This window comes from Myxozyma melibiosi, assembly GCF_037950935.1.
Source record: "Myxozyma melibiosi strain Phaff 52-87 chromosome Unknown BZA70scaffold_7, whole genome shotgun sequence".
Taxonomy (NCBI): domain Eukaryota; kingdom Fungi; phylum Ascomycota; class Lipomycetes; order Lipomycetales; family Lipomycetaceae; genus Myxozyma; species Myxozyma melibiosi.
The window spans coordinates 717,213-740,703 of record NW_027042921.1 but is presented as its reverse complement, the minus strand read 5'-3'; the positions used below and the strand labels follow the sequence as shown (position 1 = coordinate 740,703).

Here is a 23,491-nt window from a genome sequence, read left to right as displayed (position 1 = left end):
TAGCAATTAATTGAATGAACAGTAGTCATTATATTCTATTATATATTACTACTTATGTAACTACAACTCTCACTATCAGCATACAGCGTTGAACAGAAAACGCCCAGATCGGTGTGATTGCGTATCTCAATAGAGTAATTCCCAACTAGGTTAGCGCCACCCCTGTCAGAGGCACGGCTCTGTTCGCAAATCAGGGTCACTTATATATTTCCCTCCTCCTCCTCCTCCTCTCTCTTCCCCATCCCCACTCCCTCTCTCTATCTACCTCAACTACATCACAACAATGTCCTTCCTCAACAACCTCGCCTCCAAGGCCGAAGACGCCCTCCAGAGCGCTAACTCCTCCGCCCAGTCCGGCGCCTCTTCCGCCGGCACCGCCGCCTCCAACACCGCCTCTGCCGCCGGCGAGACCGCCTCTGCTGCTGCCTCCAAGACTAAGCAGTACGTCGACAAGGGCATCGACATGGTCGAGAAGCAGTTCGGCATCAAGGCCGACGACTCGCGTGATGACAAGATCTCGACTAAGATCGCGGAGCAGATTGACTCGCGTTTCGGAAGCAAGTCGAACTAATTTCTTCTTGTCACATCTTGGTGTTTAGTGTTTTGTACGATCGCTAGTTGAATGAATATATAGACCTACCTAGAAATATACAATGCCTTACATATAATCCTAGTTGATTGAATATAGTTGATGAAATTTAATAGATCTTTTTATAAATATACACTATCTTACATATCGCTCCTCGGCATACGCCAACTATTCCATCAGATCGTCTTGACTATAACAGATCTCAATCACTCCTCGACATACGCCAACTGCTCCATCGGATCATCTCCCGGCGGCGACGCAGCCTTCACCTCTGCAATCTCCCCCTCCGGCTTGCGCGCGACCGTCTGCGCGGCAATGAAATTGATGTCCGTATTATACTGCGCCGTCACCGCCCGCTTGATCCGCAGCATCTCCTTAAACGTCTCCTCGTCTCCGTTCATCACCTCAAACTCATGCCACTTCTCCCAGTACTTTGGATGCAATCGCGGATCCGCAAACTGGCTGCCGTGCACATACACCCCGCGCGCCCGCTCAATCTCTCCCAGCTTACGCTCCATATCCGCAAAGTCCTCGCACAGCAGCCGACACTCCCCATCCGGCAGCACTTCGATCGCGCGCTCGTAGATCGGCCGCGTAGCTGGTAATCCGTATATTGTCGCCGTCTTCTTGATATAAAACCGATACATCTCCGCGCGGTCCTTCTCCGCCACGCGGCTCGTCGCGCGCTCGTAAACCACCATCGCGTTCTTCGCCAGCCCGCGCGTCTCTTCCAACTCGCCGTACAGCAAAAACAGCGCCTTTGCAAACTCCGGCGGACAGTTCTCCAGCGCCTGCTCGAATAAATCTCGCAGCCGCTCCACGTTCAGCTTGCGCTTCATCGCCTTGGTCAGGTACAAGTTCCACAGCTCAAACGCAACCGGATATCCAAACTGCTCCACGCCACGCTCGTAAATCTTAAACGATTCCTCAAAGTACTTGTTTTCCTCCAAAAAGTTGGCGTAGTTCACCACCGTCAGCGGCGTCGCGATCTTGAGCTCGAATATGCGATCATACACCGCCCGTGTATCGTCGACCGTACCCACGCTCTCAACCAGATCGACGTAAAACGACCACAGCTTCATGCTCTTGTGAAGCCTCTGCTGCGGCGCAATCGACTCGTCAAAGAAATCAACCGTCGACCGCTTCGGGCCCTTCGTCGCCTTTGCAATCAGCGCCACCGCACTGTCAAACTCCTCCGCCCGCAGCAGCATTTCCGCGTACTCGATATACAGATCCGCGAGCTCGTTCGCAGACTTGAACGGCACATTCAAACCCCGCTCAAACACAATCCGCGCCTGCCGTAAATCCCCCGCCTTTTCATAATACTTTGCATAGTTTGCAAACAGCTGATACAGCTGTCCCACTGCTGCTTTCTTTGGATTTATCGTCGCAATCGCGTCCGTGTACGTCTCCACAACTTGCTTGGCATTGTTGCCCCACAGCCCAACCCGCTTCTCCCACTCCAGCACATTATTCGGATTCTGCCGTAGCATCACGTCGTTCACCAGAAACGGCCGCCGGTCCATCAAATGCTCAAACATCATCATCCGCACATCAAGCTCGGCGTCGACTTGCTCGCTCGCCTTGTCCGACCCCGCGAGCTCCATCAGCTGCGAAATAACCGACTCTTCAAACTCGACGTACGCGTCAAACACGAGCACAAAGTCGCGAACCGTCATCACCGTCGTGATTCCCTCGTCAAACACATCCCGCGCTCCTTCATAGTCCCCCAGCGCAATCTTGTACATTGCCAAATTGACCCACAGCTTCCCGCGCTGATCGGAAAACTTCTCGATCCCGGACCTGATGATTTTCTCGGTGTCGATCTGACGGCTCGACGGCGACCGCCGATAGTGTTCTTTTATGTTTCGTGCAAAGTGAACAAGCAGATCGGTAAGCTCTGTCCAGATCTGAAACTGACTCTTGCCATTCTTTGACACAAATTTCGGTGCGTTCAGCAGTCGCAGGTACTGCTCTGCCGCCTCGGCGTGGTAATCCAGCTCGACCAGGAGCTCGATAAAATCCTCGCGATCCTGTGGCCGGTACTGCAGATACCGCTCGTAGATCTTGATCGCGGTCGGCCCTTTGACTGACCGGGCAAACTCGAGGTATAACGGCCAGATGCGGTCGTGCTGGGTTATTGGTAGGGCGCGCAGGGCGCGGTCGAATGCGCGGCGGGTTTCTGTTATGCAGCATTGTTTCATGAGGAAGTGGAGGTAGTCGAGCCAGAGCCGGGGCATCTAAACCACATATGTTAGCGGGTGCTAAATAAAATAGAGGTGAGAAGATCACATACGGTACTCAGCATCATGAGCGCTCGCTCAAAACACTCGTTCACCTTGCGGTACTCGTCTTCGTACTTTGCCGGATTGATGCCCTGCAGATGCTGCATCCGCAGATCGAGATACAATTTCCAGACTTTATAAGACCGTCCGAGATCGCGAGAGGCCCGTTCGAGCACAAAGACGCGCTCGTGGATCGCAGACTCGGACTTGTGCTCGATGTACTTGAGCCATGGACCGAGAGTGTGTGGATAGCGAAGAACGTCTTGTTCGTACGCGATGTCGGATTCGGAGATGAGGTATATGTCCAGCTTCGTCGACAGGGCAGCCGAGGAGAGCGAAGTGTCTGGCATCTCTGTTTATAGACAATGTAAATACATCTGATCTGAATATCAGGAACAAATACAAATACTGAAGAGTTTCCAGAGCACAACCGTCGTGCGGTTACGGCACAACCACACAGTAATCACGTGCACAGGACTAGGCTGCGAACGGCCACCGAGTGAGTTTCTTTATCTTCGCCGCACACTGACCACCTTTTTTGGCCTTTTGCACGATATCCACCTGCGCTCACTATCATCCTCTCCCATCCTCACTTCCCTCAATCTCCTGCCCATCCCGCACCGCTGCAATAAGACATGTCTGGAGCTGCTAACAGGTACGTCTGCTGTCGAGCAATTGTCGTCGGCCCGTGTGCAATTGGCGCGAGCCTCGAGCCTTATCGGGTCTCTATTCGTCACCTCTTAACCCGAGACCCTTCCCGTCTGCCTACATCTAAGCATCAGCAGAACGACTAGCTAACATTCTATCTTCGTATTATGCAGAGAGGCGGTCTTTCCGACCCGTATGACATTGACTGTCATGAAGAGTAAACTGAAGGGCGCCACCGTCGGACACAGTTTGTTGAAGCGCAAGTCTGAGGCTTTGACCGGTCGATTCCGTGAAATTACGCGCAGAATTGATGAGGTGTGTTTTGCTGTTTGTAATTCTCATATATACAGACATAGCTAACCTATGTAATAATCCCCAGGCCAAGCGGAAAATGGGTCGCGTTATGCAGGTCGCTGCGTTCTCGCTCGCCGAGGTTACCTACGCTACCGGCGACAGCATCGGATACCAGGTCCAGGAGTCGGCCAAGAGCGCCCGCTTCCGTGTTCGTGCAAAGCAGGAGAACGTCTCCGGTGTCATGCTTCCCGCATTCGAGGCCTACTACGACGAACAGAACAACGGTATGTCTGATTAAAAGTAATTGGTGAGAAGCAAGGGGACAGTTTGGCTAATTGGGATATGTAATTCAGATTTCAAGCTCACTGGTCTGGGCCGAGGTGGACAGCAGGTCCAGAAGGCAAAGGAGGTCTACTCGAAGGCTGTCGAGACTCTTATCGAGCTCGCGTCTCTACAGACTGCTTTCGTCATTCTTGATGAGGTTATCAAGGTCACCAACCGTCGTGTCAACGCTATCGAGCACGTTATCATTCCCCGTACCGAGAACACCATCAAGTGTATGTCTGCTCGTTGTTCTATATCCCTATATTCTTTGTATAATGACCCACTAACCTCTCATATTCTAGACATCAACAACGAATTGGACGAGTTGGAGAGAGAAGAGTTCTACCGTCTGAAGAAGGTCCAGGACAAGAAGCAAAGAGACCAAGCCGCGTTGGACGCCGAGATGGCAGCCAAGAAAGCCGCCGAGTTGGCGTTGGAGGCTGAGGAGGGCCTTGTTCCGTCGGCGCTGTCTGGGCCTGAGGACTTGACTGCCCAGGGTGACGAGGATATCATTTTCTAAGCCTTTTTTTCATTCTATTGTTTTAATTTTAATTATTGTCTTTTTTGTGTACCTATTTGTCTTTTGTTTGGGCGAGTGTGGGGAGAGAAGAGGGTCGTTCTAGGTAGGTTCTTTGTGAAGAATAATAAATAAGTGGACCTGCATGTGTAGATGCCTGATCGTCTATGTCGTATATCTTCAGTAGTATGTCTTGATATAGAGCTTGAGTACTGTCTATATCTCCTGTAGCCTCGGTGCTTGCGTTTACTGTCTCAGACTGCTTTCACAGTATATATTTGAACTATTTGATGTATATGTACAAGTTGATTATCAGACTCTAGCTTATCATTTCTTCGTCTCTGTCTTCTCTGCTCCCTCTGCCTCGTTCTCCTCCGGCGTGCTTTCTTCCTCCGTCTTGAAGCGCTCCTCAATGTCTTTTGGCAATTCAAGACCGACTCTTCGCGCCGTAAGTCTTATCCGTTCGTGGTCTTCCAGTGTCGCGGTCGGGTTGTATTTATCGAGTAGTGCCTGTAGGACAAACGAGTTAGTCTTCCGTCTAATATGAGATTAGCAGTAAAGAAGAAGAATACCTTATACGTGCGTTGGCTGCGGAGGTAGAGCAAGATCTCGCTCGCATCCCGAGCCTTTTGCGACAGCTTATCCTGCTCCGCGCTGCTCTCCAAACTACGGAATTGCTCGCGCATAACACCCCGCAGTGTCTCATGCAACTTATCCAGAGTCTCGTTCTTTGTGTCGTTCACCTGCGACCAGCCCTTGCGAGCTGTAGTCGCCGTCGTCGAAGAAGCACTGCCCGTCGTCGGCGGCGGAGGAGGCGACATCTCCATTGTCTGTTGCAGCAAGTTCGAGATTGTCGGAGAACTGTGCTGACGGGCAGTGTTCATCCATTCTCCAAGCTCGATCAGAAGCGATCTGTATGTTTTCACCGGCATTTCGTCTCTTCAAATCTCTCGATATCTGAATATTTTGGTGATGCGGAATCTTTAGAAGAGATAGCTGTCCCGAATGAGCATGCCCTAACCCGCGTTTTCAGTGCATAAACATCAAATGTAGTGCGCACAGGGTACGGGCTTGTTCCACAGCGAAAGTGAAAGTGTGGAAAGCGTGTTTATTCACCCTCGAGAACTCGTCTTCACGTCTTTTTGTCTTTGTTTTCTTCTTTTCTGCGTCTTTTTACCCTTCTTCAGTCAGTTGCTAGCGTGTCGAGAGCGAGAACGTTTCTGTCTCTGTGGTCTTGGTGTCTACTCAGTCGACTTCCGTCCGAGAGTTCTCTGCTCCTTCCTTTCGTTCCCACACGCTTCCAACCCACAAAAGAATGGCCGGCTCGCCAACGACCCCTCCGCCTCTGCCAAAGACGATGCAGGCGCCGCCGTCTTCTGTGGCCGCGGACGCGATAGTCAGCACATACTCGCTCGCGCCGACAACCCGCACCACCGTCGTCTCAACCACGACAACAACAACTACCACGACCACCTTCCCGCCTCTGATACTCAACCAACCGCGTCACCACCGGCTCTCGTCCACCAGATCCGGCAAGGAGGCCGCAAGCGACGACAGTGCAGCTGGATCCAGCTCGCGCGCGTTGATCTACCCGCTCGCGGATCAGCCGACGCCGACCGTGCTTCGCAGCTTTCTTTTCGAACTTGACGGACGCAAGTCGCGTTTCGTCGAGTCCACCGATCCACAGCAGTCTCTTGAAATCGTACGTTCGCTCACTCCCTCTCTTTTTTGGTATCTAGTGTTAATAAGTGCATCTGCATAGCTACAACAACAATTTGAAACCTCCTCTTCGTCATCATCTGCTGGCGTCGCACCCACCCCAGGCCGAACAATCAGAACCACTACAACCACAGTCAACACCTCAACCCCGCGGATATCAGACGAAGCACATGCCATCCGCAAGCGCGCTCTTTCACCCAGTGCTCGGCAAGAGTCGAAACCCACAACGAAAGCCACCGACGAAGCTGCCAAAGAGAGCACGGCCGATTCAGCTGCAGCCTCCAAATCGCACGAACACGAAAGTAAACGACGGATGACTGCAAAGGATAGGGCGGATTTCACCCGCGGTGTTTTTCGACAGGCCGATACCCTATCCGAGTCTGACGCGGTAGCGCTGACGCCAGCATCGACATCTTCTACCGCCGCCGAGCCAACAAAGAAGCAATCATCTCTCCAATTCGGTCTCGGTCTGTCAACACCGCTATCTGCATCCGGCAGTACTGCCATTGCCGCACGCGATGGACAGGGCCTGTCGATAGATGTGCAGGCTGCTCAGACTGCAAACGAGATAAATCCGCTGTCGCTTCCTTCTCCTTCACTATCACCAGTCACCGGTTCGTTACGTAAGCACCGTGGTGATGACGACTATTTCGCTTCGAATCCGCACACGGTCGAGACTCAGGAGACGATCCCGGAAGAGGTCTCGCCTAGTCAGTCTGTGATGATGACGATTCCGGCGATGGTGGACTCGTTCGACGCGTTGCCGGAGAACGTGAAGGATTATGTGATGTATCAGTTTCTGCGGCGGTGTTCAAAGAAGACGCTGTCGACAGTGGTTTCGACTGTCCTGCCGGCTCTGCGATGCGACTTTATTGCGTTGCTTCCGCAGGAATTGGTGGCGAACGTGCTGCAGTATCTGGACGCGAAGACGCTCTGTGTTGCGGCGCAGGTGTCAAAGACGTGGAAGAACGCCGTCGACGGGTCGCGGTATACCTGGCGCAAGCTGTTGGAGGCCGAAGGGATCCACACGGGCGAGAGCGAGATGAAGCGCGCGATTCGGGAAGGCTGGTGTATGGAGGGATGGAGCAAGCTGCCGGCGGACGATGTTGCTTCCCCGGAGGAGGAGGAAGAGGAAGACGAGCATCTTGAAGGCCAGGTGAGAGAGATAATCGATGGAGGAGATAGTGAGACGATGATGCTTGCGTCGGTTGCAAAGGCGGCAGCTACAAACACTAGGAGCGAGTTTGAAAGTCTTTTGCCGTATCCGAATATGTTTAAGGCGATCTATCGGCATCATTACTTGGTGAATCGGAATTGGATGTCACCAAACTCTACTCCGCGCCATCTTTCTCTGCCCGGACATGGCCGGAACGTGGCTACGTATGTGGTTACGTGTCTGCAGTTTGATTCGGAGAAGATCATCACGGGCTCGAATGATCTTTGTATCAATGTGTATGATACAAAGACAGGCCAGCTACGCACACGTCTCGAAGGTCACGAAGGCGGAGTCTGGGCTATGCAGTATGTTGGAAATACTCTTGTCTCTGGCTCGACCGACCGTACGGTGCGCGTGTGGGATATCAAGCGCGGGGTGTGTACGCACATTTTCTACGGCCATACTTCGACGGTTCGATGTCTGGAGATCATGCAGCCCGTGATGACGGGGTACACGTCTGACGGTAAACCGATCATGTCACCGGAGGAGCCGCTGATTGTGACTGGCTCGCGCGATTCCTCGCTTCGAATCTGGAAATTACCAAAGGTAGGAATCGACGACGAGTACCTGCCGTCGTCGACGAATCCAGAGTACGACGCCGATCCGTTCTTCTTGCGCGCGCTGGTTGGTCATTCGCACTCTGTTCGAGCGATCTCGGGGTACGGAGATATGCTTGTTTCCGGATCGTATGATACGTTTGTGCGGGTGTGGAAGATCTCGACAGGGGAATGCTTGTTTAGACTTGCGGGACACGGCGCGAAAGTGTACTCTGTTGTGATTGATAAGAAGCGCAAGCGGTGTATATCCGGGTCGATGGACTGGCTGGTCAAGATCTGGAGTCTCGAGACTGGAGAGTGTCTTTATACCCTTGACGGACACACTTCGTTGGTCGGTCTTCTTGATCTTAACAATACCGCGCTCGTGTCAGCGGCCGCCGACTCAACCCTGCGGGTATGGGAACCCGAGACCGGAACGTCGGTGCACAAGCTCGAAGGACATACGGGTGCAATCACGTGTTTCCAGCATGACGAGCATAAGGTGATTTCAGGCAGTGACGGCACGCTCAAGATTTGGAATATCAAGACGGGAAAGGTTGTCAAGGACTTGCTGTCTGATCTGAGTCGGGTATGGCAGGTGCGGTTTGATGAGCGGCGGTGTGTTGCAGCCGTGCAGCGCGGGCAGGAGACTTTTATCGAGGTTAGTGGTGTTTTTTTTTTTTTTTTTTTTTTTGAATGATGATCTAGAGGGTAGAGTTACTAACTTTGATGAAGGTGTTGGATTTCGATTACGATCCGAATGCGGTCGATGATTCTTCGCGGTTCGAGGTTGTATCGGCGTCGAGCACAAGGGTGCCGACTGCTACATCTGCAGCAGCTTGATATCAGTGAGGGATAGAGTGAAGACGTGAAAAAATTCCTTGTAAAATAGTCTTGTGTTTGCTGAATTCATATTCATATTGTTTTCTGTGTATTTTTTACTCTTGGTAGTATGCTTTATAGCTGCGACGGGCGCATTAATTGCATTGATTATAGTGATAGTTTACTAATGAACGAGGGATTTTGAAGTCATCAGAGAGATACGAGAGATTTCGTGTTGTAAATTCATATTAATCAATGCATGTACGGCATGAGAACTAAAAGAAACAGTACACCGAAGGAACCAGTCCCTCATAAACAAAACAAACAGTCATCCCGAACGCGAAAAACATGCAGAATTCAAAACAAAGATGTGATTACTTCTTGACCTTGCTAGCAAGGAACTCCTCGGAAGGCAGAGTGACGTCGTACTGGACCTGGTAGGCGGCGCGGTCGTCCTTGCAGGCCTCAAAGTTGACAACGAGCTCGTTCTTGACGGCGAAGACGGAGTCGTTCTCGACGTACTCGTCGCGAGCGTCAAAGATCTGCGTGATTAGTCTTCTGTGGCCGGGCGCAGAGACGAGGAAGTGGATGTGGCCGGGGCGGTAGGGGTGTCTGTCGAGCAGCTGGAGGATGTCGCCGGCCGGGCCGTCGAAGGGGATAGGGTAGGAGGTTGGTCTGAGGCCGATGAACTCGTAGAAGCCGTTTTTGTCGGTGTAGAAGGTGCCGCGGAGGTTGTAGTCGGGCTGGTCGGGGTCCTGCTGCTCGTAGAGGCCGTTGGGGGCGGTGTGCCAGACCTCGACCTTGGCGCCCTCGATGGGGGAGCCGTCGGATGAGCGGACGTAGCCGCCGACGACGGCGGTGTCTCCGCCAGGGAGCTCTTTCTGGATGATGGACTCGCCGTTCTTGTAGACGGGGGAGTTTTCGCGGTAGAAGGGGCCGATGATGCAAGACTTAGTGAGACCGGCACTGTCGGCACCGGCGGCAGGCTCTTCGTGCTCGACGTCGAAGGTGATTGCGTCGACGAGCGACTCGACGCCGAGGACGTCCATGACGAGGATGCCCTCGTTTCTGCGCTCGTCGGACATCTGGCCGATGCGGTTGATGAGGTCGACGGAGAGCATCCACTCGTCGACGGTGACTTTGTTTTCGCGGATGAAGTCGTGGATGTGGCTAATCATGGACGCGAAGAGCTGGCGGGTTCTCGGTTCGGTTTTGGGGCCGGTCGCGTTGATGACGGAGGCGGTGTAGGGGTCTAGAGTCTGGGAGGGCATGATTGCTGTAGATGAGCAGGAGATAGTAGATTGTAGAAGAAGAGAAGAAGAAGAGTCCGGGGGACGGAGTGCTTTTATTCGCGACGGGCTGATAGGAGGAAAAAAACTGTTTTAGTCGTCCGGGGCGGCCCCTCCTGGTGCGGGGCAATCCCTAACCCGCAGCCGTCCGATCGGCCAATCGCAGCAGGACTCGCTTCGGAAGGCGTTCCCCTCCGCGTCGGAAGGCGTTCCCCAGGTTTCGGCAGCGCGGAGAGCGTCGGTTTCTCGGGCGATGATAAATAATATTCGGCCTCCTCTTGCTGTTTGCGGGTTCTGATATCTGTTGTTTGTTGCATTCTATCTGTTCTGTTGCATTGTATTTGTTGTATACATCTACTACTTACTTCTTCTTCATATCTGCTGCATCAGACATCATGGCCCCGTCCGCAGACTACCCCGTCCCGTCCTCCTACTCCCTCCTCGCAACCACCCGCTCCATCTTCGACGCCCTCCTCGCAGACTCCTCCATCCCGCTCCCCTCCGCCGCCCGCGCAAAGAGCTCCGCCGTCCAGTTCACCATCCCAGACCTCTCCGCCGACGGCCTGCCCATCCTGCCCTGCTCCTTCAAGGAATGCGAGACCGTCGCCGCCCTCAAGGGCCTCGAGGGCTCCGTCGCCGCTGCCCTTTCCGAGCTCAGATTCGGTCCGCAGACTGACGAGCACGTCGAAATCGACCTGCAGCATGCCACCATGTTTCTCTTCATGGCGTACCTCGCCTCTGTCGACGGACACACAAAGCTCGACCCGGAAGTCAAAAAGAAGCTCGTCGACACCGACTTCCTCGCCGCCCAGTCTGATCCCTACCGACGCATGTCTGCAAATCTCTACAAAACCAAAGACGGCAGGTTCTTCCACATCCACGGCTCGCTCGAGGCCACCACGACCCTCAACATGATCGGACTTCCCGGCCATATCCCCGGCTTCACAGACTACGAGGCAATCATCCGCAAGATCGAGGACCATGTCATCAAGTTCACCGCCGCTGAGCTCGAGCAGATGAACGCCGAGCGCAAGCAAGCCGGCGTCACCGTCCTCTCGCCCGAGGAGTTCCTCGAGACCTCGCATGGCAAAATCATGTCCTCCCTGCCCATCTTTGAGTCCGAAACCCTCGAATCGTCCACGCCGCCCGCCAAATTCGCCGCCGACGAGCCATCGTCGCCATCCTCCGACCGACAGATCTTGAAAGGCATCAAGGTTCTCGAACTCTGCCGCATCATCGCTGGCCCGACCATCACCCGCATTCTCGCCGAGTACGGCGCCGAGGTGCTCAAGATCACCGGTCCTGGCGCGTCCGACGTGCCGTTCTTCCAGGTTGATGGAAACATGGGCAAGCGCACTGCCACGCTCGACCTCAAGTCCGACGAAGGACGGAAGCAGTTCGAGAAGCTGGTGTGGGACGCCGACGTGATTGCGGACGGATACCGCACCGGTGCTTTTGCAAGACTCGGGTACCCCCCCTCGTGGTTTGCTGAGATTGCAAAGAAGCGTGGCAAGGGCTTTGTCTACGTTTCTGAAAACTGCTTTGGTTTCAAAGGCGAGTGGTCGCACCGGCCGGGATGGCAGCAGATCGCGGACTGCGTGTCTGGCGTCGCCTACGGTCATGGCAAGTCGATGGTCGACGACGCAAGCAAGCCGATCGAGCCTATCATTCCCCCCTTCCCGATGTCTGACTACGGCACCGGCTGCATCGGTGCGATCGGCGCGCTCGCTGCTCTCTACCAGCGCGCGGCCGAGGGCGGCAGTTATTGGGTCACGACCTCGCTCGTGCAGTACGATCTCCTGCTTCTCGACCAGGGCACCTATCCCGACTGGCTGTGGAAAAAGGTGCGCGACATGCACGATCCGGCGGTCAAAGAGCTGCGGTACTGCGACTCCGTCGACCGCATCTCCGCCACCGCGCTCAAGTCTTGCATCCGTCTCCGCCCTGACGTGTTCCAGGAAGCGTTCATGGACCCGCTCGACGACGGGCTCTCGGACGAGGAGTATAACGCCAAGAGTCGGTATATCGAGCGACATTACGCCCCGGGGTTTAACGGCAAGATCAAGGTTTTGAAACCGGTCGTGAAGATGAAGAGCGCGGTTAACAGGTTCAACAGCACGAGCAGACCAAACGGGTTCGATGAACCTGTCTGGCTCAGCAGTTAGATTTTATAAATCCTTCATGTGTTGCGGTTTAGATGTATTTAGATACTAATAAATAAGCAACCTCTATTGATCTCTATCGGCGTAGTATACCATATGACTCCAAGCTAAAACAAAAAAGCAAATCACAATGAATGAAAGTTATACCAAATGAATGTGTGTGTGTCTATGTATAAAATGACCAACTTAAACAGAAATAAAACAGCATTTAGCTCTTCTCCAAAGCCTGCAACTTCACCAGCTCATAATACTTGAGCTTGTTCGCCAGCAACTGCTGATGTGTTCCGCTCTCCAATATCCGTCCGTTCTCAAACACGTAGATGATATCCGCGCGCTGGATCGTCGACAGCCTGTGCGCGATCGCGATCGTCGTGCGGCCTTTGGCGGCGTTATCCAGTGCCGCCTGCACGACTTTCTCAGACTCGTTGTCGAGCGCGGAGGTGGCCTCGTCAAGCAGCAGGATCTTCGGGTTACGGATGAGCGCGCGCGCGATCGCAATGCGCTGCTTCTGGCCGCCGGAGAAGAGAGAGCCCTTTGCGCCGCAGAGGGTGTCGTAGCCGTCGGGAAGGGACATGATGAAGTCGTGGATGTTTGCCTGCTGGCACGCGTCGATCATGGCCTCGTCCGGGACGTCGTTCTCGAGACAGCCGAATTTGATGTTGTCGCGCACAGTGCCAGAGTACAGCGTCGGCTCCTGCTGCACGAGCGCGATGTGGCTGCGGTAGTGGTTGATGTTGAGCGTCGAGATGTCGACGCCGTCGATCAAGACCTGGCCCGAGAGAGGGTTGTAGAACCGCTCGATCAGGCCGATCGTCGTACTCTTGCCGCACCCGGACGCGCCCACAAGAGCGACGTATTGTCCGCGCTTGACCGTCAGGTTGAGTCCGCGCAAAACAGGAACCTGCATCCGCGTCGGATACCGGAAGTGCACGTCCTTGAACTCGATATCGCCTCTGACGTCGGGGAGCAGTGCGCCCTCGTCGCTCCAGGAATCAATCTCGGGCTCGCGTTCGTACAGTCTCCTGATATTCCCGGCCGAGTCGTACGCGCGCGCCATGTCGAGCGCGTAGGAAAACACGATCGAGCCGTTTTGCGTGCCGTTCACGATCCCGATGATGGACGTGAAAAACATGTAGACAGAGTAGTAATCAGTGCGCACGAGCGTGCTGCCGTACCAAAACATCAGCGCCTGGATGAAGTACACGATCGCCTGCGTGACGCCGTACAGCGCTGCCGACTTGCTGTTTCCAACGCGGCCTTGGTGGTAGAGTCCGACGAGCGTGCTGCCGTAGGTGTCGATAACCTGCTCCTCGCGAGTGAGCGACGCGACGGTCTTGATCGAAGCCGCGGCTTCGCAAGCGTACGACGACGAGCGCGCGTAGGCGGACTTGACTTTCTCCTGATGCTTTGCGAGCAGATAGAATCTGTAAAACCCAGACGCAAGCAGGATCGGAATCGTGGGACTGGTGACAATCGCGAGTTTCCAGGAGACGCCGAGCGCGACGCCGATGCCGCCAAAGATGAGGATGAAGGACTGGATGATCTGGCCGAGGGTTGCGCCGGAAAGACCTTCGATCGCACCAGAGTCCTTGGAGATCGCGGACGTGAGCGCGCCGGCGGTGTTTGCGGATTCGTCAAAGAAGGCAATGTCTTGTCTGACGATCTGGCGGAGGGTGCGCATGCGGATGCGACGGACGAGACGTTGGCCAGAGTACGAGAAGAGGCCGACGGCGAGGATGGGACAGATCAGTTCTATCTCGTGTTAGCTGCATCGCTTAGACAATATAAAAAGCAAGAAGCACTTACCAATAGCACCCATAATCAGATAGGTAATGTTGTAAACCTTCAGACGACGGTACATGGTGAACTCATCAGCTTCACCAAGCGCATCGACCGAGCCCGAGTAGACAGTAGACAGATAAGGATATCCAGCCGCCATGACGATAGTGAAGAACAGCGCCGTCAGATTGATGTTGCGCTCCGGGTACGAAAGCTCGTAGATGAAGCGCACAATCTCGCCGACAGAGTACTTGCGGTCTTCATGCTCCTTGTACGAAGCGCCAACCACGCTCGAGATTGAGCGGCCGGTCTTAGTCTTTGAGAGCAAAAGACCCTTTTCCTCGTCCTCGCCATAAGATGAAGAAGAGGCAGCGTCGCTGGAGCTGCTGCTGCTGGCGAGAGCAGCTTTCTCGTCAATCATCTTCTCGACAGTGTCGTCTTCCTCGTTGACTTCGACGGCTTCGAGAACCTGCACGTTTTCCTCATACTCCTTCTCGACCGACTGCTCGACCGACTGCGCCTGCACAAGACTGTAGTACTCGCCCTTTGCCGCGATGAGTTCCTGGTGCGTTCCCTTCTCGAGAATGACGCCGCGCTTCATGACGACAATCATGTCCGCGTCCTTGATAGTCGAGAGTCTGTGCGCGATGACGATCGTCGTGCGGTTCTTGGACGCCTTGTCGAGCGCGTCCTGCACGATGCCCTCGCTCTTGGTGTCGAGCGCCGAGGTAGCTTCGTCAAGGAGCAGGATCTTCGGGTTCGAAACAATACCGCGAGCAATAGCAACCCGCTGCTTCTGACCTCCGGAGAGCAGGAATCCTCGCTCGCCGACGTGCGTGTCGAGACCCTTGGGAAGCGTGTCGATGAAGATCATAGCGTTCGCCTGACGACAAGCGTTCTCAACCAGCGCGCGCTTCTCGATCTCGGACGCGTGCTCGTACGGCGTGCCGATAAGTCCGAACGCGACGTTTTCGTAGACAGTGCCGGCGAACAAGATTGGTTCCTGCGACACAAGCGCGACCTGCTGTCTGAGCCAGCGCAGGTTGAGTTCGTCGATGTTGACGCCGTCGAGAAGGATGTCGCCGCGAACAGGCTTGTAGAAGCGCTCGACGAGGCCGACGATTGTGGATTTTCCCGAACCAGAGGCGCCGACGAGGGCGACGGTCGTGCCGGCCTTGACGGTCAGGTTGAAGTTATCCATGACGGTGACGTCCGGGCGCGAAGGGTAGATGAACTTGATATCGCGGAGCTCGATCGTTCCGTCGACCTTGTCGAGCTTGCGGCCGGTCTCGGCGGTCGAGTCGATCGCGGACTGGCGATCGATCGTCGTGTAGATCTTGTTGATGGCCGAGGAGGCAGAGGCCACGGCGCGGACGTGCGGAGTGATGGAGCAGATGGCAAACATGCCCTGGATCATGGACGCGAGGATGGTGACGAGCGCGAGGATCGAGAGGTCGCCGCGGCGCAGGATAGGGGGGCCAAAGTAGAATGCGACCGCATCGGCGGTGTAGAGACCCAGCCAGGAGATGCCGGAGATGGAGCCGGCGAAGAAACCGGCGCGCAGGGCGTACTTTTGCGAGATGGACAGGTAGTGGTCGTATCCTGAGGCGAGGCGGTCCTGGAGCCCAAAGGCCTGCACGTTGCGAATCGAGGAGAGGATTTCCTCAACCACGGAGCCACCGGCGGACGAGCCGTTCAAGGCTTTGCCGTAGAGCATGGTCATGCGGCTAGAGGCAAAGATAAAGGAGGCGACGATGACGGCGGCGACGACGGTGAGGTAGGCAGTGAGGCGGGGCGAGAGCGCGTAGCCGACGATGAAGGAGCTGACAAAGGTGGAGGAGAAAGAGATGAGGTATCCCAGCTTCTCGGAGATGCCGTCCTGGATGATCATGGTGTCTGAGGAGATGCGGGTGGTGATCTCGCCGGTGCCGAGGCGGTCAAAGTAGGCAATGTTTTGGCGGAGAACGGAGGCAAGGTACTTTTCGCGAATGCGGGCGGAGAGCACCTCGCCGCGGTCGATGAGGACGAAGGTGAAGAAGTAGGCGAAGAGGAACTCTGCGATGCCAAAGTAGATGAAGTAGATGGCGTCAAAGTTGACTTCGCGTTGGTATTCTTCGGGAGAGACATACTCGGGGATCATGGTGAAGTTGTAAGTGGACTCGTAGTAGGGCGAGTTGTAGTAGTAAGATTCGTTGAAGGGAAGCGACGAGTTGAAGTCCGAAGTCGAGTTGAAGTATTCAGAGAAGGACTTTGACTGGTAAAACATCATGAAGCTGTCGTAGCCGCCAAAGTAGTTGTAAAAGTCACGGGAGAGAATGAAAGCAGACAGCTTCTCGGCAAAGACACCGTTCATAATCGGCACGACAGCTCTGATGGAGCCCTCCATGGCCGCGATTATGACGGCGAGGATGATGAGGGCGCGGTCGGAGAAGGAGGCATAGCGGAAGGCGGAGAAGTAGGAGGTTTTGATGTCCTTGAGCTCGACCTGGGAGCGCAGGATCTGCGCTTCGTGGGCGGGGAGGTGAGAGAATTCGTCGGTGGGGGAGGAGGAGGCACCGAGGAGGGGGGTCTCCGAGTCTCTTTCCGCCATGGTGGGGTGGTGTTGGTAGGAGAGGAGGGAGAAGGTGAAGACAGAGAGTAGAAGGAGAGAAGAAGAGAAGGAGAGGAGGAGAAGAGAAGAGACGGAGGAGCCGGCGGAGGGCTACCGGAGAAGGAAAGAAAGTTGTGAGTGTGGCGCTTGATGAGCACAGATGCACTGATAGCGGGCAGCAAAGGCAGGTACGGTCAATGATGCAATCTGGACAGTGTTTTCTGCTGTTCTTGTTATTGCAGTGTTTTATTCGGGCTGATTTGGTTTGTTGATGCTGTTGGCGGTGCGGAAGGTGGTGAGGAGGGTGGTGAGAGGAGTAAACAGTCTTATCTCTCGATTTGTTTGTGTTTGGTGCGGTGAAGACAACTACAGCACTTCTACGCTTCCACATCGCACTCTACATAACAACTCTCTCTCAACAGACAGTCACCAACCAGCTACACAACACTTCCTGCTGCAACCAAGACTTCTCACCAAACTACGGCAGCAGCAGGAAGGCTTCGCGGTGAGAATCGAGTCGTCTTGGCTGATAAGAACGACGAAGAAAACCTTGATAAGCAAACTCTAATCACCGCAGCTGTCCGTGTCCAGCGAGGACGCGAGCACTGCGTCGAGCACGCACCGAGTAGTCGCGAGGGGTTAAATGAATGAGTACTGGTAATAAGTGAGTGAAGAGTGCGGTATTTGACAGTGTTGTCCGGTGTAGTCATTATCTGGTTACTACTCATCAATAAAGAGTCAGAGAGCGATGAGATGAGATGGGATAATAACAAATCGGGCGACCGGCATTCCCGCTGCCACCCGCGAGAGTCAGCTAAAGTCTGAAACTTGCTTACACAGCCAGTCACTGCTGACACTAAACGGGAAGCTGGCTGGGAGGAGAAAGATGAAGAAAAAAGAGTGCGATAGAAAAAAAGAGAAAACAGAACAAGAAAGCGGTGAGAACAGCTGTAGATAACAAACACTGATAAGTCTTCAAGACTCTCTCTTCTTCTTCTTTCCAGTTCCTTCTGCTACTTATATTCTCTCGTCTTTCTTCTTCTCTTCTTTTGGACAGTTCTCACTTATCTATCTCTCCTATACTCTACGATACTCGCACTGAGGTCGCACTGGTCCCCACCTAAGCGAGCTCGCCGTCGGCACATCCGCCGTCGGCACGCCCGATCCATCTAAACCTTAACGTGCTCAGATCTTCTCCTTACTCGTCGTCTTCACTATCTGCTATTACTACTAGCTGATCAATAGGCATACAAAACAGTAGTCTCCGGCGCACTCTGCCGAATCCGAACATTATCCCTCTTCAACACAATCATAATCACATACGTAGACACAACAACCATAACCGAAAACGCCGCGCACGACGCCATCCCCGGGATATACCTCGGCGCCGTCGAATCATTCCACAAGTACGGCGTATACACCGACGACACGTTGCTCAGCATATTCACCATCGCCATCGCCACCGCGCGCTTCTCCGGCGTCTGCCCGAGCGTGCTCGCGGCCCATCCTAGCATGATGTCGTTCACGCCCGACGACATCGACACGAAAATCACAACTCCCACGTACCGCGCCGCAATATTCGTCGTCGACGCGGCAATGATAAATCCAGTAATCACCGCCCCCGTCGCGCCAATAATATGCCATGTACGCTCATTAAACCTCCCCGACGACCAGCACAGCAGCGGGCTCACCACAAGCGAGGCCACGTACGGCGGACACGTCAACACAAGCGTGATTGTCGTATCAAACCCGAGCGTCTTAATCATCGACGGGAAAAAGTTCTTGAAACTGTCGCCCGAAACATGCATGTTCATCATGAAGCAAAACAGCCATGTACGGTAGTCCCCGCACGCCTGCTTCAACCCATTCATCATGCTCGTCGTCCCGCTCTCTTCGGTCGTGTCGCGCTTGATCCGCTCGACCGCCAACTCCCGCTGCTCCGCCGAAAGCCACCACGTCTGTCCTGGATTGTCTGGCAAGATAAAGAACCCCACGAGAGCGCACCCAAACGTCACCACTCCGGTAATGATAAACAACCACCGCCAGCCCTCGAGCCCGTGTGTGCCGTCAAGCGTCGCAAATACGGCAGCCGCGATCAATCCCGAAAACGCATTCGCAGAGATATTACCGGTATAAAACAGCGCAATCCGCAGCGACAGCTCTTTCTTCGTATAGAATATCGAGAGCATGTACAGCGCACCGGGGTAGAACGGCGCCTCGACGATGCCGAGAAAGAAGCGGATCAGCACGAGGCCGGTGTAGTTGTGCACCGCCGCCGTCAGGCCCGACACAACCGCCCACAGCATCATGAAGCTGGCCATGTACCACGACGGCCGCACGCGCGTCAAAATCATATTCGACGGAATCTGTCCTAGGAGGTATCTACTCAAGTTAGCCTTATGTCGTTTTCCTCAGCTCAGATCTGAAGCTCACCCGACAAACAGGATAGAGATCGCAGTATTGTACTCCGACCCATGCAGCCCGAGATCCTTAGACAGATTGTCAAGCTTCGCGTTCGTGACCGCATTGCGATCCATAAAGTTGCAGAAATACATGATCCACAGCATCGGCAAGATGACAAAGTCGAGCCGGCGCACGAGCGCAATCTCCGCCGGATCGGTCTTGTCGGCCACGCCGGAGTAGTCGACCTGACGGGTTCCGGCGTACTCGAGCATCTCGAGCTCTGCCTTGGTGTCGAGATCCGTGTCCATTTCTGTTGCTGCTGGTGCTGTCGCTGAAGTCATTGCGGTGAGTGCTGAACAGATAAACAAAGGTCGAGAGACAGAGGAAACCAGCAGATTAAATACCGCTCAGATGCAATCGATCGCCATCAACAGCTGCGTTTGTCTCATAACCTGCTCTGCTTCCTCCTTTGTTCCTCTCCTCCGCCTCCCTGCGCTGCTTCGATCCTGTCAACAGAATTGCGGGGAAGAAGACTCGGCCCGGAAACCTGCCTCCGCTGCTCTTTTCCGGTAGAGTTAATTATTTCCCCGGAAAACACCCCGCGGTGGGATCATTCAGAAATTACTTAATTTCTTCGCTTACCCCGGATTCTGCCCGCTCTTCGCTTAAAACTCAGAGTTGAGCATCAGCCCACGCACTCCTCCTCCTCCTCCTCCGCCTCCTCCGTCCTCGGCTGCCATGTCAAGATGACTCGGCTCGCCCGACAAAACGTCCGCTGTCGACACCGCCGCGTTCAGCCAGTCGATCCCGAGATCGTACATGAAATCGACAGACGTCGTCGTGTTTGCAAACGTGTCCTCCATCAAAAACTGCTCCATCGCCTCCGACGGCGATAGCTCGACCACTTGCTGCTCGGCGGGGATATACCCGGTTATCGGCGGTATCTGCTGCGCTGGTTGTGGTGGGATTGGCACCGGTGCCAGCACTGGCGTTTGGCTTATATTCACTGCCTGCTGCTGCTGCTGGTACATACCATTGCTCGCCGCAGCTCGTAAAAACATCGCCGACAGATTCGACGACGTAGGCGTACTACTCCCATCACCACCACCAGCACCCCCTCCCCCACCGCCACTCGCGCTCCCGAATCCGGCGCCAAAATCTCCACCCCGCCGCGTAAATTCCCGGTACCACAGATCTTCCTCCTGTCTCCGTGCTGCTGACCCTTCATTCACATCCAACACCGATCCCTCCCGCGACAGGCCTGTTGACGCGCTTACTCCCACGCCCGTCACCGCAGCAGCAAAAGGCGGTCTCCGGTGCGCATCCTGCGGAGTCGTCGTGCCGGCAGTGTTCCGGCCTGAACTCGCGCCGCTGCTGCTGAACAGCAACTGATTAATCTGCTCCATCTGCCCGAGATGGCTCGACGTGCCTGTCTCGCTGCTATAAGCTGTCCGCACCGCGCGGTCCATCTCGACCAGAATCTGCTTGTATCGAGCAGAGGAGGAGTCGCATGTCGCGTAGTAGTCCAGAATGAACATGCATAGCGAGATCCCGCGCATGATGTACGACTCCACGCTTGACTTTTGTCGAAAGGCCTCGAGTACGAGAATCAATCCCGCGCTGAAGATAAAGTATCTATACAACACAGTTAGCTTCATTCCTCAATCATGAGTTTTCTAAACAACCTCACTCACATTAGGAAAGGCGGCCGCGTGGGTTGCTCGTTTTCAATAAACAGCGCCATCACGAGATCGACCGACCGCGCAGCGCACAGCACACACGCAGACGACAGCCTCGTCACCGCCTTATTCAGACTCACATTCGCATCATTCTCGACGCTATTGCGCACCACATAAAAGAAGAAAAACGGCCGCGTGAGCAAGATAATGCCATTCAAGTGGCAGAGATGCATGCGCAGCAGCATCTGTCGCATCTTGCGCTTTTTCGTCAACGTAGGCCGCACCGACCGGCTTTGCATGTGCGGCACTTCCATTTCCAGTCTCGCGCCAGCTCCATCTGATACCGACTGCTTCTCCGTATCATCCCTTGTCGCTGATGCTGCGGCGGTAGCTGTCGGAGCTGCAGTCGACGACAGGCTACTACTCGATGATAGTTGCATGTGCTTCGGAAGTTCAGAACTCCACTGCCGCAACCGCATCGCGAGCTCTTGACTCGCCGAACTAGAAATACTCTGCTTGCCATACACAAACTTGCACACGTCGCCTACTATCGTCATGATCTTTGCCTGCTCGCTCTGTACTTGATCGAAGAAATCGGTGCTGCTGCTATTGTTATTATTTGCCGCAAACGAATCCACAAAGTCAGAATTCTCAATCATCATCGGCCGGCCGAGACTTGAAGAGCAGTACCGATCCAGGACATACACCGTCCTCCACAACCGTTCCCGGAGCAACCGCTCGCGTTTGGGGTACTGCGTGTTTAGCACTTGGCGATGTAGCCCCAGTGCCTGTGCCAATCTGATCGTGGTTCCTACAAAGTGAAAAATAGAGTCAGTAGATGCAAAGCAACACTTTCATAAAAAGATAACTACTCACCAAGATGCACCCAGCTAACGTTCCGCTTGCAGATAAACATATAATACAAACAACACAGCAAATACGCCTGCACAACCCAAATCTCGCCGTCCTCGGCCGCGTCCTTCATCAGCCCGAGTCCGCTCTCGAAAAACTCCTTTGATGGAATCGAGTCGCTCTCCTCGAGCTTGGACGCTGCCGCGGCCGCGAAAGCCGACGACGACGGCGACGCTGCTGAGTCTGGGGCGGCGGTGGATGATGAGTCGGTTGCTTTTTCGCGGCGGAGATCGAGTAGTTTCTTGCTGTTTGCAAAAATACCGCCAATGGCACAGGTGAGATACAGCAGACAAAGCCAGTTATTCGAGCACCGCATCGGGTTTTTATAAATCAGGTCTACCTGCTCCATAAAGACCTCTAAATCAAACACGTAGTTTAGCGGCTGCACGTTATCCAGAAACAACTGAATCAGCATCTCTGCCATCTCTCGCGGCGGAGGACGGATGGGCACGATCGAGGCGACGTGGCTTGGGCCGTCGACGAAGCGGAAGCGGTCGGGGTCAAGGGTGAAGTTTGACTCGCCGATCGTCTTGCGGAAAACGCTTCTTGTTTGCTCGAGGAAGGAGAGCGCGCCGCTCTCGCCAATATACCCTATTAGTTCATAAGCATTAGAGCAAGTCATAGTGAAGAGAAGGAAAGAAACGCACGTAGATGGCCCTGGGGATCGCAGAGCATGCGACTGTGTCCGCTCCCAACCGTCTCAACCTGATAATCATGCAAGTTCGCGCTCTTGGTCGCTCCAGCATTCTGTTCTGCTTCCGCGTGGCTCGGAGAGCCTTCGTTTGCCGGTTTCTGCGCCGACGCCGGGGTAGATGTGGCGGTAGTTGTCAGCGTGGTGTTTGTCGATGCCGGAGTTCCTGAGTTTGCGGGGTAGAGGGTAGGTGCTGCGGGGCTTGAAGTCTTGTCGGATTGGGTTGCTGCCATAGCTGCTACATCTCCGAGGACGTTGAGACCCGAGTGCGCGGAGCTGTCGTAGTGGGGATGATGATGATCTGGAGTCGCTGTGATTGTGTCGTCGTCGGCGGCTGCGGGAGTCGGTTTCGAGACTAGCTTCATGGCGAGACCAAGAAGTGCTTTCTGCTGCTCTGAGGGAGGCGCAGGTGGTGGTGGAGGTGGTTTGGGCTCATTGTTGGTTGTGGATGAAGAGGAAGGTGTTGTGGGTTGCTGGTTGCGTACTTCGCGGGTGTAGATGCACTCGAAGCCTTTTTGATCGCAGATCGTGCATGGTTGCGCTCCGTCGCACTATAATTACCCCGTCAGTATACTCATAAAATCAAGAAAAATGACTCGATCAGTAGTTTCATAAAATGGCAAGAAGAATTATACCTTCTGTTTCCTCCGTTTACAGCTCTCGCACGCAACAGCGATCCGCTTGCGTTTATCAGGATCCACTTTCTTTCGAACTTTTTTCCTCTTTTTCCGGACCGGAGGCTGTGGCTCCGCTGCTGTTTCAGAACTGTTTTTAAAATCTTCCTGCCGCTGCAGCTCTTGATGATGAAGATGATGTTGATGTTGTTGATGGTGGGCGGTGCCGATGCTGCTGGTGATGCCGTCGACGGGAGCGGAAGCGGTCGCGTTGCCGATTTCGGGCCTGAAATGTGCTGCAGGACCTGCAGGAGATGCATGCCCGGGGTTCTGTCGAGAATCGTCGGTCGACGAGAGAAGACGGGCGACCGACATGAGCGGGCTGTTTGATACCGACATTGGGTAGGGTGTTGCCTGTTGAG

The 23,491-nt window shown here is 54.4% G+C and overlaps 9 protein-coding genes across 9 annotated transcripts; 3 read left to right on the top strand and 6 right to left on the bottom strand.

Moving 5' to 3' along the window:
* Window positions 1–697: 697 nt before the first annotated feature.
* Window positions 698–3,288, bottom strand: BZA70DRAFT_187511 (uncharacterized protein). The gene is made up of 2 exons (XM_064910001.1): window positions 2,886–3,288; window positions 698–2,829 (listed from the first exon to the last, which is right to left on the bottom strand). Exons 1-2 carry the CDS (start codon window positions 3,222–3,224, stop codon window positions 796–798), a joined length of 2,373 nt encoding a protein of 790 aa, XP_064767926.1. The 5' UTR covers window positions 3,225–3,288; the 3' UTR covers window positions 698–795.
* A 33-nt stretch (window positions 3,289–3,321) lies between these two features.
* BZA70DRAFT_280261 (vacuolar ATP synthase subunit D) lies at window positions 3,322–4,904 on the top strand. Its single transcript, XM_064912920.1, has 5 exons — window positions 3,322–3,529; window positions 3,696–3,837; window positions 3,902–4,100; window positions 4,170–4,373; window positions 4,443–4,904. Exons 1-5 carry the CDS (start codon window positions 3,510–3,512, stop codon window positions 4,658–4,660), a joined length of 783 nt encoding a protein of 260 aa, XP_064767925.1. The 5' UTR covers window positions 3,322–3,509; the 3' UTR covers window positions 4,661–4,904.
* On the bottom strand, window positions 4,905–5,711 carry BZA70DRAFT_280260 (uncharacterized protein). Its single transcript, XM_064912919.1, has 2 exons — window positions 5,230–5,711; window positions 4,905–5,167 (listed from the first exon to the last, which is right to left on the bottom strand). Exons 1-2 carry the CDS (start codon window positions 5,587–5,589, stop codon window positions 4,985–4,987), a joined length of 543 nt encoding a protein of 180 aa, XP_064767924.1. The 5' UTR covers window positions 5,590–5,711; the 3' UTR covers window positions 4,905–4,984.
* Window positions 5,712–9,149, top strand: BZA70DRAFT_280259 (WD40-repeat-containing domain protein). The gene is made up of 3 exons (XM_064912918.1): window positions 5,712–6,359; window positions 6,420–8,789; window positions 8,864–9,149. Exons 1-3 carry the CDS (start codon window positions 5,973–5,975, stop codon window positions 8,969–8,971), a joined length of 2,865 nt encoding a protein of 954 aa, XP_064767923.1. The 5' UTR covers window positions 5,712–5,972; the 3' UTR covers window positions 8,972–9,149.
* On the bottom strand, window positions 9,150–10,294 carry BZA70DRAFT_280257 (hydroxyquinol 1,2 dioxygenase). The gene has a single exon (XM_064912917.1). The coding sequence runs from the start codon at window positions 10,219–10,221 to the stop codon at window positions 9,325–9,327; it is 897 nt and encodes a 298-aa protein (XP_064767922.1). The 5' UTR covers window positions 10,222–10,294; the 3' UTR covers window positions 9,150–9,324.
* A 174-nt stretch (window positions 10,295–10,468) lies between these two features.
* On the top strand, window positions 10,469–12,433 carry BZA70DRAFT_280256 (CoA-transferase family III domain-containing protein). The gene has a single exon (XM_064912916.1). It carries the CDS (start codon window positions 10,635–10,637, stop codon window positions 12,402–12,404), a length of 1,770 nt encoding a protein of 589 aa, XP_064767921.1. The 5' UTR covers window positions 10,469–10,634; the 3' UTR covers window positions 12,405–12,433.
* On the bottom strand, window positions 12,434–17,065 carry BZA70DRAFT_296019 (P-loop containing nucleoside triphosphate hydrolase protein). The gene is made up of 2 exons (XM_064914510.1): window positions 14,208–17,065; window positions 12,434–14,153 (listed from the first exon to the last, which is right to left on the bottom strand). The coding sequence occupies exons 1-2, from the start codon at window positions 16,768–16,770 to the stop codon at window positions 12,610–12,612; spliced, it is 4,107 nt and encodes a 1,368-aa protein (XP_064767920.1). The 5' UTR covers window positions 16,771–17,065; the 3' UTR covers window positions 12,434–12,609.
* Window positions 17,066–18,008: 943 nt separating this feature from the next.
* BZA70DRAFT_290199 (MFS transporter) lies at window positions 18,009–19,514 on the bottom strand (the record flags this gene model as incomplete). Its single annotated transcript, XM_064914191.1, has 2 exons — window positions 18,009–19,152; window positions 19,204–19,514. 2 exons carry the CDS (start codon window positions 19,512–19,514, stop codon window positions 18,009–18,011), a joined length of 1,455 nt encoding a protein of 484 aa, XP_064767919.1.
* A 324-nt stretch (window positions 19,515–19,838) lies between these two features.
* Window positions 19,839–23,468, bottom strand: BZA70DRAFT_268080 (fungal-specific transcription factor domain-containing protein; the record flags this gene model as incomplete). The annotated part of the gene is made up of 5 exons (XM_064911138.1): window positions 19,839–20,808; window positions 20,868–21,663; window positions 21,729–22,355; window positions 22,412–23,006; window positions 23,091–23,468. 5 exons carry the CDS (start codon window positions 23,466–23,468, stop codon window positions 19,839–19,841), a joined length of 3,366 nt encoding a protein of 1,121 aa, XP_064767918.1.
* Between the last annotated feature and the right edge of the window lie 23 nt (window positions 23,469–23,491).